This window comes from Eubalaena glacialis, chromosome 2, assembly GCF_028564815.1.
Source record: "Eubalaena glacialis isolate mEubGla1 chromosome 2, mEubGla1.1.hap2.+ XY, whole genome shotgun sequence".
NCBI classification, from domain to species: Eukaryota; Metazoa; Chordata; class Mammalia; order Artiodactyla; family Balaenidae; genus Eubalaena; species Eubalaena glacialis.
The window spans coordinates 83430515-83447694 of record NC_083717.1 but is presented as its reverse complement, the minus strand read 5'-3'; the positions used below and the strand labels follow the sequence as shown (position 1 = coordinate 83447694).

Here is a 17180-nt window from a genome sequence, read left to right as displayed (position 1 = left end):
ATCTATGTTCATCATTGATATTGGTCTATAATTTTCTTTTTTGTGTGATATCTTTTTCTGGTTTTGGTATCAGGGTGATGGTGGCTTTGTAGAATGAATTTGGGAGTGTTTCTCCCTCTGCAATTTTTTGGAAGAGTTTGAGAAGGATTGGTGTTAGCTCTTCTCTAAATGTTTGATAGAATTCGCCTGTGAAGCCATCTGGTCCTGGACTTTTGTTTGTTGGAAGATTTTTAATTACAGTTTCAATTTCAATACTTGTGATAGGTCTGTTTATATTTTCTAATTCTTCCTGGTTCAGTCTTGGAAAATTGTACCTTTCCAAGAATTTGTCCATTTCTTCGTTGTTGTCCATTTTATTGGCATATAGTTGTTTGTAGTAGTCTCTTATAATCCTTTGTATTTCTGCAGCGTCAGTTGTGATTTCTCCTTTTTCATTTCTAATTTTATTGATTTGCGTCCTCTCCCTTTTTTTCTTGATGTGTCTGGCTAAGGGTTTATCAATTTTGTTTATCCTCTCAAAGAACCAGCTGTTAGTTTTATTGATCTTTGCTATTGTTTTCTTCATTTTATTTCATTTATTTCTGCTCTGATCTTTATGATTTCTTTCCTTCTACTGACTTTGGGTTTTCTTTGTTCTTCTTTCTCTAGTTGTTTTAAGTGTAGAGTTAGATTGTTTATTTGAGATTTTTCTTGTTTCTTGAGGTGAGATTGAATTGCTATAAACTTTCCTCTTAGAACTGCTTTTGCTGCATCCCATACGGTTTGGGTTGCTGTGTTTTTGTTGTCATTTGTTTCCATGTATTTTTTTATTTCTTCTTTGATTTCTTCAGTAATCTCTTGGTTATTTAGTAGCGCACTGTTTAGCCTCCATGTATTTGTGTTTTTTACAGTCTTTTTCCTGTAATTGATTTCCAATCTCATAGCATCGTGGTCAGAAAAGATGCTTGCTACAATTTCAATTTTCTTAAATTTTCTGAGGCTTGATTTATGACCCAAGATGTGATCTGTCCTGGAGAATGTTCCATGTGCAGTTGAGAAGAAAGTGTATTCTGCCACTTTTGGGTGGAATGTTCTATAAATATCAATTAGATCTATCTGGTCTGTTGTGTCATTTAAAGCTTGTGTTTCCTTATTTATTTTCTGTTTGGATGATCTGTCCATTGGTGTAAGTGGGGTGTTAAAGTCCCCTACTATTATTGCGTTACTGTCGATTTCTCCTTTCATGGTTGTTAGCATTTGCCTTATGTATTGAGGTGCTCCTATGTTGGTTGCATAAACATTTATAATTGTTATATCTTCTTCCTGGATTGATCCCTTGATCATTGTGTAGTGTCCCTCCTTATCTCTTGTAACAGTTTTTATTTTAAAGTCTATTTTATCTGATACGAGTATTGCTACTCCAGCTTTCTTTTGATTTCCATTTGCATGGAATATCTTTTTCCATCCCTTCACTTTCAGTCTGTATGTGTCCCTAGTTCTGAAGTGGGTCTCTTGTAGACAGCATATATATGGGTCTTGTTTTTGTATCCATTCAGCTGGTCTGTGTCTTTGGGTTGGGACATTTAATCCATTTACATTCAAGGTTATTATCGATATGTATGTTCCTGTTACATTTTCTTAATTGTTTTGGGTTTGTTTTTGTGGGTCTTTTTCTTCTCTTGTGTTTCCCGCTTAGAGAAGTTTCTTTAGCATATGTTGTAAAGCTGGTTTGGTGGTGCTGAATTCTCTTAGCTGTTGTTTGTCTGAAAAGCTTTTGACTTCTCCATCGAATCTGAATGAGATCCTTGCTGGGTAGAGTAATCTTGGTTGTAGGTTTTTCTCTTTCATCACTTTGAGTATATCCTGCCACTCCCTTCTGGCCTGCAGAGTTTCCACTGAAAAATCAACTGATAACCTTATGGGGATTCCTTTGTGTGTATTTTTTGTTTTTCCCTTGCTGCTTTTAATATTATTTCTTTGAATTTAATTTTTGTTAGTTTGATTAATATGTGTCTTGGTGTGTTCTTCCTAGGGTTTACCCTGTATGGGACTCTCTGTGCTTCCTGGACTTGGGTGACTATTTCCTTTCCCATATTAGGGAAATTTTCCACTCTAATCTCTTCAAATATTTTTTCAGACCCTTTCTTTTTCTCTTCTTCTTCTGGGACCCCTATAATTCGAATGTTGGTGCATTTAGTGTTGTCCCAGAGGTCTCTGAGATTGTCTTCAGTTCTTTTCATTCTTTTTTCTTTATTCTGCTCCTCGGCAGTTATTTCCACCATTTTGTCTTCCAGCTCACTTATTCGTTCTTCTGCCTCCGTTATTCTGTTATTGATTCCTTCTAGTGTATTTTTCATTTCAGTTATGGTGTTGTTCATCTGTTTGTTTGTTCTTTAGTTCTTCTAGATCTTTGTTAAACATTTCTTGTATTTTCTCAATCCATGCTTCCATTCTATTTCTGAGATTCTGGATCATCTTTACTGTCATTACTCTGAATTCTTTTTCAGGTAGATTGCCTATTTCCTCTTCATTTGTTTGGTCTTGTAGGTTTTTACCTTGCTCCTTCATCTGTGACATATTTTTTTGCCATCTCTTTTTTTTTTTTTATGAGTGGGATTGTGTTCCTGTTTTACTGGTTGTTTGGCCTGAGGCTTCCAACACTGGAGTTCGAAGGCTATTGGGTAGAGCTGGGTCTCGGTGCTGAGATGAGGAACTCTGTGAGACCTCACTCTGATGAATATTCCCTGGGGTCTGAAGGTGTCTGTTAGTCCAGTGGTTCAGACTCAGAGCTCCCACTGCAGGAGCTTCCACCCGACCCTGTGCTAGCAAATCAAGATCCCGCGAGCCATGTGGGGTGGCAAAAAAAAAAAGAGAACAATAACAAAAAAAAATTAGACTAGGAAACTAGCAGATGTGTTAGAAAGAATGTAAAAATAAAAATATAGATGAATCAACAAGTGGAAGGTACATCAGTACCACAATAGTAAAAAAAGAGGAGGAGGGAAAAGAAAAATAATAATAAATAAAAGGAGGGGGGGAAGGCCTTGGCTGTGGAGAGCGGGGCCTAAGCAAGGGCGAGGTTTGGGTGGTGGGCAGGGCCAATGCTCAGGACACACAGCACTGGAAAAGGCCCTGGGGGCTGTGTGGGGTGGGGCTTAGGCTCAAGGAACAAAAGGGTCCCAGTCTCAAGAGGGCAGGGGACCTCACCTGGGAGCCCAGCAGGCTTCCTGGGCTCGAGTGGGTGGGGCAAACGCCCTCCTCTCCTCTCCTGCTCCCCTGGTCTGGGGTGTGGGAGGGCTCCACCCGCCTGCGTCTCCTGATCTCCCTGGCCTCCCTCCTATGCCCCCAGGACCCATGTGGCCTGGAGGGGGCTTTGGAAAGGTGGGGAGCCGGCTTGGGAGCTCAGCAGGCTCCCCGGCCCCAGTGGTCCAGGCAATCACCCTCCACTCCTCTCCCGCTCTTCCCGGAGAGTCCCTCCCACCTGCCTCTCCTAATCTCTCCGGCTTCAGGGGTGCCGATCTTGTCTGGCCTCTACTTCTCCTACCCCCTCGGTCCCCCTACGTCCTACCGGTTCACTCTGGAGTTCCTTCCGTCTCCTTGGGGGTTAGAGTCCTCCATCAGTGGCTGGCACATGCCCTAGTTGTGGGGAGACGCTAACTCCCCATCCTCCCACACCACCATCTTGACTCCTCCCCCCATGTTTTTTCTTTTTAGTTGATTTAAGCTTGTATATCCTCTTGATGCATTGCCCATTTTGTCATTATGGAATGACCTTCTTTATCCCTGGTAATATTCTTTGCTCTGAAATCTACTTTGTCTGATATTAATATAACCAATCTTGCTTTCTTTAGATTAGTTTTAACATAGTATATCTTTTCTATTTGTCCCGTCAGTTCTTTGTTCTCTTTCCTCCTTTTTTTTTTTTTGTTTCATATCTTCCATGTCTCTATATAACATTTTGAACATATGGAATATAATTATAATAACTGTTTTAATATCCTTACCTGCTGATTTTATCATCTGTCATTGCTAAGTCAGTTTTGATACATTGATTTTTTTTTCCTCTTCCTTATGGGTCGAATTTCCCTGCTTCTTTGCATGCTGGTAAATTTTTATTGGATACCAGACATTATGAATTTTAACTTTTTGGGTGCTGGATATTTTGATACCCCTATAAATAGTCTTGAGTTTCATTCTGAGACAAGATTTAGTTACTTGGAAACAATTTGATCATTTGCTCCTTTAGGGTCTTGCTTTTCAGATTTGTTAGGTGGGACTGGAGCAGTGTTTGGTCTAGGGCTCATTATTTCTCCACTACTGAGGCAAGACTCTCCTGAGTTCCCTACCCAGTGCCCTGTGAATTATGAGGTTTTCCAGTCTGGCTGGTGGGAGCACGTTCTATTCCCAGCCCTGCATGAGCCTGTGCACTGTTATTTCTAATTTTTTCAGATGGTTTTTTTCCTTGGCCCAAGGTAGTTTCATCATACACACGTGCTGATCTGTACTCTGCTGAACGCTAAAAGGCAGCCCTCTGCAGAGCTCCAGAGTGCAGCGTCTGTGTAACTCTGTCCTCTCTGGCACTCTGTTCTATAAACGCTGGCTGCCCTCATCTTTCTGGACCTCAGCTGTGTCCTTTTGGTTCAGATAGTTCCCCAGGCTCTGCCTGGGTTCTGTTCCCTGTGCTGCAGCCTGGACACTTTTCTCCAGGCAGTAACCTGGGCAGTCATGGAGCTCACTTTGTTTCTCATCTCTCAGGAATCACTGTTCTTTTTTGCCTGATGATCAGTGTCTTGTAAACTTTCTTATATTTTGTCCATATTGGGGTTGTTTCAGTCATGGGTAAATCCTGACCCTATTACTCCATCTTGGCCAGAAGTGGAAGGCTCCAGAATCATATGCAATAGATATCCTGTTTCCCCAACTAGAGTATAAGCTCCTCAAAGTAAAGAATCTCATATTTCATTTTCCTTATGCTATCTTTCTAGCTCATTATCTAGTATATACAAGCTCACTAAACATTTGTTGAATAAAGAAGCATTTATTGGTGATCATATTGTAGTATTGAGCAGGTGTCATGTGTGCTGTCGGGTCAAATCAAAAATGCCTTTCCAGTATCTGCTCCCTCATCCTTTGGTTTGGTTGATTTGAGGTTTGTGCACTTCCTGTCAAAAGGATATCCCAAAGTCCCCTGTGGAGATTATAGTGGCCTAGTTCCCTTAAATCTTTTCTGGAACAAGGTAGCTTATAAACATACACATAGTAAAATTAGCTAGGGCCTTTCACCTCTGTAGAAATGAAATAACTAAGAGACTCCTCTGTTTCTAGTTATTGTACATTTTATCTACTTAGCAAGGATGGGACCATGACTAAGATAATTCTTAACATTGTGGTAGCTGTGACTTGATATCAGAGCAAAAGAGATGAGGACTTGTGAAGAAAGGTCCTGGCAATAAAATTGTTAACATGGTTCATAGTATCTTACTTATTTTAGAACAATAACAAGGATCTTGGCAAGATATTCCTTTTTTTTTTTTTCTCCTCTTGGCACAAACACAGGTTTGGATTAATGCCATGCATTTAAGCTACCATTATATGAATTCTTATCTTGGTTTCTTCTATTTCCTTAGCTGCCATTTTGTAGTTACAGAAACATTACTGAACTCTTTCAACATTCTTAGCAACCAAGAGTCATAGCCCTGTTTTTGTTTTGTTTCATTTGGGGGTGGCAAGCATATCTTTTCATACTTGTCTGAGAGATTTTTTCTGATCTTGTCATTGCTTATTTTCATATTTTGCTACAATGTAAAGAACTGTAATTTCAGTTTTTAAAAAATCCAGTTTTAGATGTTGCTTTGTTAAATAAGGTATTTAGATAGAATGCTGTGTACTGAAGAATAGAAGTGAATAACCATTTTTTAAGACATTATGTTATTTCAAATAAATACAAATATTAAAAGTTATAAGTCAGAGCTTTTTGACCATATTTCAAGGAGAGGAAAAGTAAAATTAGATCAGTACAGGAGTACTCATCCTTATCTTTTCAGAGCTGTAATTATACAGATTAGCACTTTATCAACATGAGTAGGTAAAAATCAGAATCATGTAGGGAGCTTTTTCAAAAATATCCATGCCTAGTCAATCTTCATTTTCTGAGTTTAGGAATCACTGACATAGGGCTTCCTTGGTGGGGCAATGGTTAAGAATCCACCTGCCAATGCACGGGACATGGGTTCAAGCCCTGGTCCAGGAAGATCCCACACGCCGCGGAGCAACTAAGCCCGTGCGCCACAACTACTGAGCCTGCACTCTAGAGCCCGCGAGCCACAGCTACTGAAACCCGCATGCCTAGAGCCTGTGCTCCGCAACAAGAGAAGCCACCGCAATGAGAAGCCCGCGCACTGCAACGAAGAGTAGCCCCCGCTCGCCACAACTAGAGAAAGCCCGTGCGCAGCAACAAAGACCCAACTCAGCTATAAATAAATGAATGAATGAATAAATTTTAAAAAAAGAATCACTGTTATAGATACTTGGGACTTTATGGTTTTCAGTCCTCCTGGGTTGTTTTGGAAAATGCTCTGTGTCTCTCACGTACACATGCAAGAAATTCCAGAGAAAATAAGAATAAATAATTAACATGTGTCTATTGCATTTACTGTATACCAGTTGCTTTATATATGTTAAATCATTTTATCAGAATGAGACTGAAATTTCTATAAAGAATAATCTATGATTTTTAAAAAAACATATCAGAAGAAAGATGATCATAATAAAATGGTGTACTAATTTTGTTAACAGATGGTTTTGGATAAAAGCAGTATCAAATTTACACATTTCCCTACCCTCTGCAAACACACACACACACACACACACACACACACACACACACACACACACACACCCCTACATAATACCTATACATCAAATAAAAGCTGAACATTTCACTCATCCTGCAAGACATTGAGGGCACAAATCACATTAACCATTATAATGGAGATCTATTTATCAGCATCTCTTAGTAATTAAGATTTGTAACTTAAAGCTAATTTATATGAGACTAATTTAAATTAACACACATGTTTAGAAACGCATTTTCTGTTAATATGGAATCAATCAAGCAGTTTGCTAATTGTGTATTTCTCAGAGGACAGCTGATTTTAACTAAGAAGCACAAACACTATCTGGCTGAATGTGTTTAAGGTGCAACCCACATCATAAAATTTACCCATTTAAAGTGTACAATTCAATGGTTTTTAGTACATTCACAGAGTTGTATAACTATCACCATAATCTTACGTTTAGAACATTTTTATCATCCCAAAAGGAAACCCTGTACCTATGAATAGTCTCCATTCCTCACTCTATTCTCCAGCTCCAGAAAACCACTAATCAACTTTTTCTCTCTAAATTTGCCTATTCTGGACATTTCAAATAAATGGAATCATACAATATGTATTTATGACTGACGTCCTTCACTTAGCCTAGTGTTTGGGAGTTTCATCTGTGTTTTAGCATGTTTCAGTGTTTCATTCCTTTTTATGGATGAATAATATTTCATTGTATGAAAACACACACTTTGTTTCTCCATTTATCAGTTGATGGACATTTGGATTGTTTCCACTTTTTAGCTATTATGAATAATGCTGCTGTGAACACTTGTGTACAAGTTGCTATGTATACCTACTAGTGGAATTGCTGGGTCATTTAGTAACTATTTTTTAACAATTTGAAGAACTGCCAAATTGTTTTCCAAAGTGGCTGCACCATTTTACATTCCCACCAGCAATGTATTAGGGTTCCGATTTCTCCACATCCTGGCCAACTCTTGTCTGTCGTTTTGATTATAGCCATCTTAGTAGGTGTGAAGTGATAACATACATTGTGGTTTTGATTTGCATTTCCCTAATGACTAATGGTATTGAGCATTTTTTCATGTGCTCTTAGACATCTTATATCTTCTTTGGATAAATGTCTCTTCAAATCCTTTGCCTATTTTTAAATTGGGATGTCTTTTTATTACTGATTTTTGTCAGTCAATCAAAATATTTGATTTATTATTGATAAACACTTTTTATATATTCTAGATATGTTTCTTATCAAATATATGATTTGAAAACTTTTTTCTCTCATTCTGTAGCTTGTCTTTTCATTTTCTTGGTGGTATCACTGTCCCACAGAATTTTAGATTTTGATATAGTTCAATTTATCTATTTTTTCTTTTGTTGTTTGTACTTTTTTTTGTTGTACAATAACCTTTTAACTTTTATTTATTTATTTATTTTGGATGCATTGGGTCTTTGTTCCTGCGCACAGGCTTTTTCTCTAGTTGCGGGGAGCAGGGGCTACTCTTTTCATTGCGGTGCGTGGGCTTCTCATTGCGGTGGCTTCTCTTGTCGTGGAGCGCGGGCTCTAGGTGCACAGGCTTCAGTAGTTGTGGCACACAGGCTTAGTTGCTCCGTAGCATGTGGGATCTTCCTGGAGCAGGGATCGAACCTGTGTCCCCTGCACTGGCAGGTGGGTTCTTTTTATTTTGTATTTATTTATTTATTTATTTGTTTTTTTTTGTTGTTGTTTTGGTTTTTTTTTTAACATCTTTATTGGAGTATAATTGCTTTACAATGGTTTGTTAGTTTCTGCTTTATAACAAAGTGAATCGGTTATACATATACATATATCCCCATATCTCTTCCCTCTTGTGTCTCCCTCCCACCCTCCCTATCCCACCCCTCTAGGTAGTCACAAAGCACCGAACTGATCTCCCTGTGCTATGCGGCTGCTTCCCACTAGCTATCTGGTTTACATTTGGTAGTGTATATATGTCCATGCCACTTTCACTTTGTCCCAGCTTACCCTTCCCCCTCCCCATATCCTCAAGTCCATTCTCTAGTAGGTCTGCATCTTTATTCCCATCTTGCCCCTAGGTTCTTCATGACCTTTTTTTTTTTCCTTAGATTCCATATATATGTGTTAGCATACGGTATTTGTTTTTCTCTTTCTGACTGACTTCACTCTTTATGACAGACTCTAGGTCCATCCACCTCACTACAAGTAACTCAATTTCGTTTCTTTTTATGGCTGAGTAATATTTCATTGTATATATGTACCACATCTTCTTTATCCATTCATCTGTTGATGGACACTTAGGTTGCTTCCATGTCCTGGCTATTGTTAATAGAGCTGGCAGGCGGATTCTTAACCACTGCGCCACCAGGGAAGTCCTGTTGTTTGTACTTTTGTTGTTATATCTAAAAATCATTCCCTAACTCAAGGCCATGGAGATTTACTCTTAGGTTTTTTTTTTTCTGAGTTATAGTTTTAGCTCTTACATTTAGGTCTGTAATTCATTTTGAGTTAATATTTGTGTATGGTATGAAATATAGGGGTCCAACTTCATTCTTTTGCATATAGCTATCCAACTGTCCAAGTACTATTTGTTGAAAAGACAACTCTTGCTCAGTCGAATTGTCTTGGTATCCTTTTAGAAATTCAATTGACCGTAAATATGAGTTTACTTCTGGGTTCTCAATTCTATTTCATTGATGTAAATGTCTTTCCTTGTACACCATAACACTATCTTGATTACAGTAACTTTGTATTTAGGTTTTTTAAAAATTTTTTATTTATTTATTTATTTTTGGCTGCATTGGGTCTTCGTTGCTGCGTGCGGGCTTTCTCTAGTTGTGGCGAGCGGGAGCTACTCTTTGTTGTGGTGCGTGGGCTTCTCATCGTGGTGGCTTCTCTTGTTGCCGAGCATGGGCTCTAGGCGCGCAAGCTTCAGCAGTTGTGGCTTGTGGGCTCTAGAGCGCAGACTCAGTAGTTGTGGTGCACGGGCTTAGTTGCTCCATGGCACGTGGGATCTTCCCGGACCAGAGATTGAAACCGTGTCCCCTGCACTGGCAGGCGGATTCCTAATCACTGCATCACCAGCGAGGTCTTGTATTAAGTTTTGAAATTGGGACGTGTGAGTCCTTCAGCTGTTCTTCTTTTTCAAGATTGTTTGGCTATTCTGGGTCTCTTGGATTCCCACATGAATTTTAGAATCACCTTGTCACTTTCTGCAAATAGCTGAGATTTGTTTAAGGGGTTAAGTCTTTAAAGAGTTTGAGGAGAACCGCTTAAGTACTGTATTCATAATACTAAACTTAAGTTGTGCCTATTTTATCCTTTCTTACAAAAGTAATTTTCTTTACTTTTAATTTTCTATAACAAGATTTTATATATACGCACTAAAGTATAATTCTTACAGTGTATTCATGTTAAACTAATCATGAAGAAATATGAAGTGATTACTTTTTGTATTGTTAAAAACACAATACTGTATAATCTAAATACCTCTGCAACAAAAATCTCTACATACAGAGAAATTGTAAAGAGGAGTATCAGAAGAGGTACCAAATTATTTCACAGCTGTATAAATAGAGCAAAATTCTGTGTCACAGAATTACCATAAGCCCTTGGAAATTTTGTTTTGCTTTGTTGTTTTTTTCTGATGAGATCCATTTTGTATTTGTAAGTATTAGCAAAAGTTTATGTATGGGGAAAAATTAGATAAGAATAATGCCTCGGGACTTCCCTGGTGGCGCAGTGGTTAAGACTCCACACTCCCAGTGCAGGGGGCCTGGGTTCGATCCCTGGCCAGGGAACTAGATCCCACATGCATGCTGCAACTAAGAGTTTGCATGCCACAACTAAGGAGCTAGTGAGCTGCAACTAAGGAGCCTGCCTGCTGCAACTAAGACCTGGTGCAACCAAATAAATAAACATTAAAAAAAAAAAAGAAAAGAAAGAAAGAACATGCTGATGGGGGATTGGAACTCCCTTCTGCAAAAAAAAAGAAAAAGAAAAAGAATAATGCCTCTATGGACTGTGGATGAGGATTACAAAAATAAACATTTTAGATTTTTATAATGCTTTAGATTCCATTGGTCCCTAGAATAAGACATAGGCAGCTTTTTGATAGTTTATATAGTTTTTTTTACTAAGTGAATACCGTAATCCAATGTTTCTTGACCTTGGCTGCTATGCATTAGAATTCCTAGAGAGCTTTTGAAAATCCAGATGTCCCATACAGCACATCAGACCAGTTAAATCAGAATCTCTGGGGGTGGGACTTGGACATCAGAATTTATTAAAATTTTCCAGGTGACTCCATTGTGCAGCCAACATTAGCCACGGAGATAGACACCTGAAAGTGCCAGTAAGATTTTGCTCAGGAAAATGTAATTATCCTGAAATGGCAGTTAAAGGCATGCCATCTGAATTGTATGCCACTTTGTTATATCAGCCACTGTGAAAAGTATTAAGTAATTATCAGAATGTAATGATTTGTATTTGCCTTTGTCTGTGAACTAATGATAAAAGATTATCTAATAATCACCAGAACTCCAAAGTTTGGTACTAAGAAGATCAGTTACGTACCACCATACAGATAAGCATTTGTTTGAGTTGAAAAGTCCACTGCTAAAGAGTTAAGTTTGAAAGCCACCAGTTCATTGGAAAAATTACTGGGTTGAGAGTTTGGGAACCTGTGTTCTAGTGCTAACTCTGCTGTGTAACTTTGAACCAGGGTATTTATATTATACTTTATACAATGAGGTAGTTGAGCTAGAAGTGATCACCAGATTATTTATTCAACAAATTGGATTGCCTGCTGTGAGCTAGGAAATGTAGGGATGGAACAGAACATTGAAAAGCTCACAGAGGACAGACAATGTAGGGATGGAATTGTAGGGATGGAAATGTAAGGATGGAACAGAACATTGAAAAGCTCACAGAGGACAGACAAACATGCAAAATGAGTAAGTGTAGCCACAGTGAAATGTTCAGGGAATTAAGGGAGCACAGAAGTGTACTTCATCTGGTTCAGTACTGGGACAAATGTGGTAGTTTTCTATTTAACAACCATTCAGAAATTCCTTCTTCCTTACTGGCAGAATCCATCTCTGAAATAGACTGAAAAGGCCAGATCCTTGCTTTTCAAGCTACCCTTGCAGGTGGGGCATGGACATGTGACCCGGTGCTGGTCAGTGAGACCAGAGAAGAAATCTATCGGACAGTTTTCCTTATAAAAGTCAGCAGTTGAGAAAGTGCCCTTCCTTCCTGCCCTGACCTTGCCGCATGAGGATGTGATGCGTAGTATTACAAACGTCATCTTGAGACTAATGGCCTGAGAACAAAGGCTTCCATGCTAGTTATAGACAAAGAGAAAAATAGAGCCTGGATCTTTGATGTCAACATTGAGCTGCTGAACCAGTCCTTCAGCCACCTACCTGTGGAGTTATTAAGTGAGATAAAAAATACTTATTGTTTAAACCCTTGCTGCTTTGAGAGTGATCTGTGCATCAGCAGTATCAGCATCACCTGGGAGGCTGGTTAGAAATACAGATTCTTAGAGCTCATGTTAGACCTACTGCATCAGAATCTGCACTTTAATAAGATCACTAGGTAGATGACATGCACATTAAAGCTTGAGAAGCACCAGTTTAAACCACTTTAAATTGGGGATTTTGTTATATGCAGTTAAAAGCATCCTTACTAATATAAATACATTGTAGATTGGCCAAGTGCCATTTTTTAAATAAGAAAATACTTGCCTAGAAAGACTTCTGATTCAGATGTAGGAAGTTGCAAGAGACTTCTTATTCTCACCAAAACAAGCAATATAAGCTACATTAATCATAGTTAAAAAAAAAAAATCAGAAAGCTTGAAGACACAAATCTTAGTGACTCCAGAAAGTGGCAAGCCCTCCATAAGAGAGGTGATCCAAAAAAAAAAAAAAAAAGAGGTGATCCATTCTGCGTTCTTTCCTGACTGAAATATCGGGGAAAGGAGGAAACTACCGTAGAGAGGAGTAAGGAGAAGTCAGCCTAACTTTTAAACTTTTAATGGCGGTGTATGGGCCAGCATGGTAGATTAGAAATCAGAGGAGCCCTAGAGCAGCACTGTCCGCTAGAACTTTATGCCATGATGGGAATGGTCAGTATCTGTGCTAACCAGTGTGGTAGCTACTAGCCAAACGCGGCTAGTGTGACTGAGAGACTGAATTTTTAATTTTAACTAATTTAAACTTAAATAGTCACGTACCGTATTGAACGTATCATATTGAACAGTGCAGCCCTAGAGATAGGGTGAGACTGCACTACCCTCCAGTTCTTTGCTTCAGGTCTTCATGGAGTGCTAGGGATACTACTCTAAGAACCGAGGCAGCGAAGCAGAGCTGAGAGAAGATTCCTGAGGCATAGGTTTTTAGCTCGGGAGATTGAGAGAGAGACAGGAGAGCTGAGAGAAATCCCTTTCAGGCCATCTCCCACTTCACAAAGTGTAGAGCAGACAACATAAGCATCGGGCTGAAAGATCTGCCAAGGCCCCAAAAGTGGGAAAGTGGGGGATGGAACTGGAAAACAGAGCTCCTAGAAATCCGGCAGCCAGGACTACACATCAGGAGCAATGTTGCTACTTTACAGTTCAAAACAGTAGGCAGTGGCAGCTCAGGAGATCTCCAGAACCTCACCAGAGTTCTAATCCTAGGCCTTGCCCTAGATTAAGTCCTGATCCTGTCCTCAAAATGTTTGAAGCCAGTGAGGAAATGAATCAAAGTAATGTTGCAACAAAAAGCCCAGATTCAGCTCAAATGTAGAGCATGTTACTTCAGGACTGAGCTGAGTGGCACATTCCTTTCTAGGAATAAATGTCATTTCCTTTAGTCTCTGCTACACTTTTATACAAAAATGCCCAATAAGAAGTCAGCGATCTTAAGACACATGTGGCCTATAGTCAAGAAAAGTAAACAGTCAATAGAAGACCAGAGATGACCCAAATATTGGTGTTATCAGTCAGGAACTTTATGACAAAAATCTCAGAAAATTTGGTGGACACAGCATGTGTGAAGAGATGAGGAATTTTGGGAGAGAGATAGAAACTAATTTTTTTTAACAAGAACCAAGTGGAAATAATAAAAAATGAAATATAGTATCAGAAATTAAATCTTTTATATGGGCTTAGCTGAAAATACCTGATCAGCTTTGGTCAGATTCCTGGGAGCAATCTGTATTGTGGAAGGATTTCTTATGAATTACACTGATTGATATTTACCTTGAACAAGAATTGTACATTTACTACACTGATTATTAAGCCCACAAACATTTCTTTTGATAGAATACTACATAGATTCATCAGATCACATATTCTCACACATTTCCCTGGTAATTTTCTGATAGAAAAGAAAATAATTGGAGCTTGTGTGAATCCACACATAGGCCTTCCTAGATCACTTAGTTAGAATTTTCATCTGTCTCAGGGGGGAAACCAGAGTCAATCTTGGTAATTCAGTCCCACCATGTGTAAGTACCTCTTGTTTGGTTGGCTTGTGCTGCAGTTATATCATTATCATTTTCCATTCCCTTCATGTTTTCAGTTTTGCGTTGAACATATGGTAATGAAATACTGATTTTCACATAATAAATACTGTAGGTTTCTAGAATAACTAGTTTCTTAACAGGTAACCTTGTTAGTGTCATAGAGGCTTAGAAGAACAGTGACAGAAAGTTTCAGACTACCACTCAGGACATACAGGAATTTCTTTGCAATTAGAACTTGAATTTCTGGAATTAGAATTGCCTCTGCCATCCCCCAAGGGACTGTAGCAGTTCCTTGCTTAAGAATAAGAAAATGAATTCTGTTTTTTCCTTAATTTATAGATTTTTTTATTCATTTATTTTTTGATTTAGTATTTGTAGAATAACTCATAATTACTCCAAAAAGAGCCTATTTTTACTTTCACAAATGGGAAAATTTCTCGGTTCATTTCTTTTTCTTGTTCCAACTTATATGGCCAAAGTGTTGCCTTAGAAACTTATAAATACATACCAAAGATGAAACAAAATTATTGTAGATGTTAATCTACTTCAGCTTCAGTTGCACATACTTCTAATAATTTTTGTAAGAATAAAATGGTGAGTTACTAGCAGTAGTAGTGAAACTAACAAACTGCTTTATTTTACAGGGAAAATATTTATCCCTAAGCAGAAACCTGTACAGACTTTTACAGAAGAAAAAGTATCTCTTGATCCAGAACTAGAAGAAGCTTTGACAAGTGCTTCTGATACAGAATTGTGTGATCTCGCAGGTATCTCCTAAAACTAATTAATTTGTGAATGGTATAGAGGGGAGGAAAATACCAGCACACACCTTATACGCACTATACAAATGCTTGCTTTGCCCAGCAGAGTGCTGTTGAATAAGTAACCGTACATTTGGCTTTGTTTGTTACACTATAAATCTGACATAAAGGATTTAGTTTCTTTAAATTCTCTTAATGGTGAAATTTTTATATTAATGGAATTTATTGATTATTGGATGTCTTTTCCCATTTTGCCATCTTTGAAAGTCTTTATAAAAATCTTTCATCAGCTGGTGCTCAGCTAGAAGCTGTCTCCAGGGTCTACTGCTATCCCATTTTATTAGAAGACCCAGAAACGGGTAACTGGAAATTAGATAAAATAGTCAGTCCTGAGCTATAATCACCACTTTCCCAACTTTTCTGAAGATATATGGAACATTCCAAACCTCCCTGTGATTTTCATCATTACCAGTTTCTTATCTGGACCAGTATCTGCCCCCAGCTGCCTCCACCCACACCCATTTTTCTAGATAGAAAAATATGACACATGGGGAGAGGTTAGTACCAAATAACTTCAAGAACTAACATGTTTAAAAGGAGCAGTGATGGTTCTTTGGGAAGGACCCAGGGAAGGGACAGTCAAGATGTGGTACCACAGCTAGAGCAGGTATCTTATTCCCTGGGGAGGGGCTGAGGGCTAATGGATTTATAAATGGTATATTCCTCAGAGTGGAATGGGCCAGAGGCATACTGTAGCTTCTGCCTTATTTGTGCAAAAGGCCATCAAAATCCAAATTTATTTCTCCTCCTAAGTGTCATTTTTGAGGGATGCTACTTTAATCTTAAATATGAGAATTCAACCATACTTTTAGTATTCTACTCTTAGCTAAAATACAAATGTAAATTAATATGAGAGTTAAGGTTAAGTTGAAAAATCTGCCTTTTATCGCATTATGTTTGGAGAAGCCCTGTGAGGGTGAACAGCAACAATAGATCATTTCCATTTTCTCTCTTGGCCACCAGATGGAGCTAAGCATAGACTTAGGTTTAGGGTTAAGCTGGCTCCAGCTGTGTCTAAATTCAGAAATGTGGGGAGAAATTACAAGGGTATTGATAAGAAAGAGATTGTAGGTGGTTTTTAATCATGTTTTCTCTTTTTTGTTTTTTTAGCTACGAAATGTGTATTTAATTGAGTAGGAAAAAGCCCAGAGAGTGTTAAAATCGTTGATAGAAATTTGGGGGCATAAAATTAATTCTTTATGTTTAAAATTGATGGAAATAAAAAAATAATTTTCTTTTTCTATATTTATAGCTATTCTTGGGATGCACAATTTGATAACGAATACACAGTTCTGCAATATAGTGGGAAGTAGTAATGGTGTCGACCAAGAACATTTTTCAAGTGAGTACTTATAATGCTTTGTGAATTCCAATCCTTTGTTAATTATGTTCTGTTTTCTCCATGTAATAGCTTCAGTATTTGCATACCAGATGTTATGCATATGTACGTGAAACCTAAGATTCCAGTTAGATGGTATTGACCTAGAAAACCATTGAGAATAGAATATTAAATATTTTATGCTTAATGTGTCAGCAAATGTAATAGGAATTACTCTCACCTCACTAAATAATACTAATGGTAAACGCTATAAAAATTAGTCATACTTGGCTTTTACTGATACTTTGTTTTCAGTGTTCCTGATTTTCAAGAAACCCACAACAGTGCTGACAAAGAAAGTATATTATAAAATCAGATTCAGGAGAAAGCAAAGAACTATTCAGCCCCTAAACCTTTTAGTCTGATGCAAAGTATTAGATAACCTAAAGCAAAGCTTTTTAAAAAATTTATGTATAAGACATCTTAAAATCACCAAAGTCATGCCTATTTTGTAGTAAATTTAAACAAGACCTAAGGGCACAAGGTAAGCAGTAAAAGTGTCTCTATTCACAGCCGTCATGCCTCCTACTCACCGTACCCGACCTCCACCCCCTCCCTAACTGTAAACAATTGGGAATATATCCTTCCAGACTTTGTATTATGCTTGTATAAACTTACACATGTATATGTGCTATACACGAATTGTC

At 38.2% G+C, this 17180-nt stretch overlaps 1 protein-coding gene across 2 annotated transcripts in view; it reads left to right on the top strand.

Annotated features, from left to right (window-relative positions):
* Positions 1–17180, top strand: part of TMOD3 (tropomodulin 3) — an 86850-nt gene that overhangs the window by 51989 nt on the left and 17681 nt on the right. For both annotated transcript variants that reach the window (XM_061180317.1, XM_061180316.1), the window contains exons 4-5: positions 14979–15101; positions 16408–16497. In XM_061180317.1, coding sequence (XP_061036300.1) covers positions 14979–15101; positions 16408–16497 — 213 coding nt within the window. The remainder of the gene's footprint in view (positions 1–14978; positions 15102–16407; positions 16498–17180) is intronic.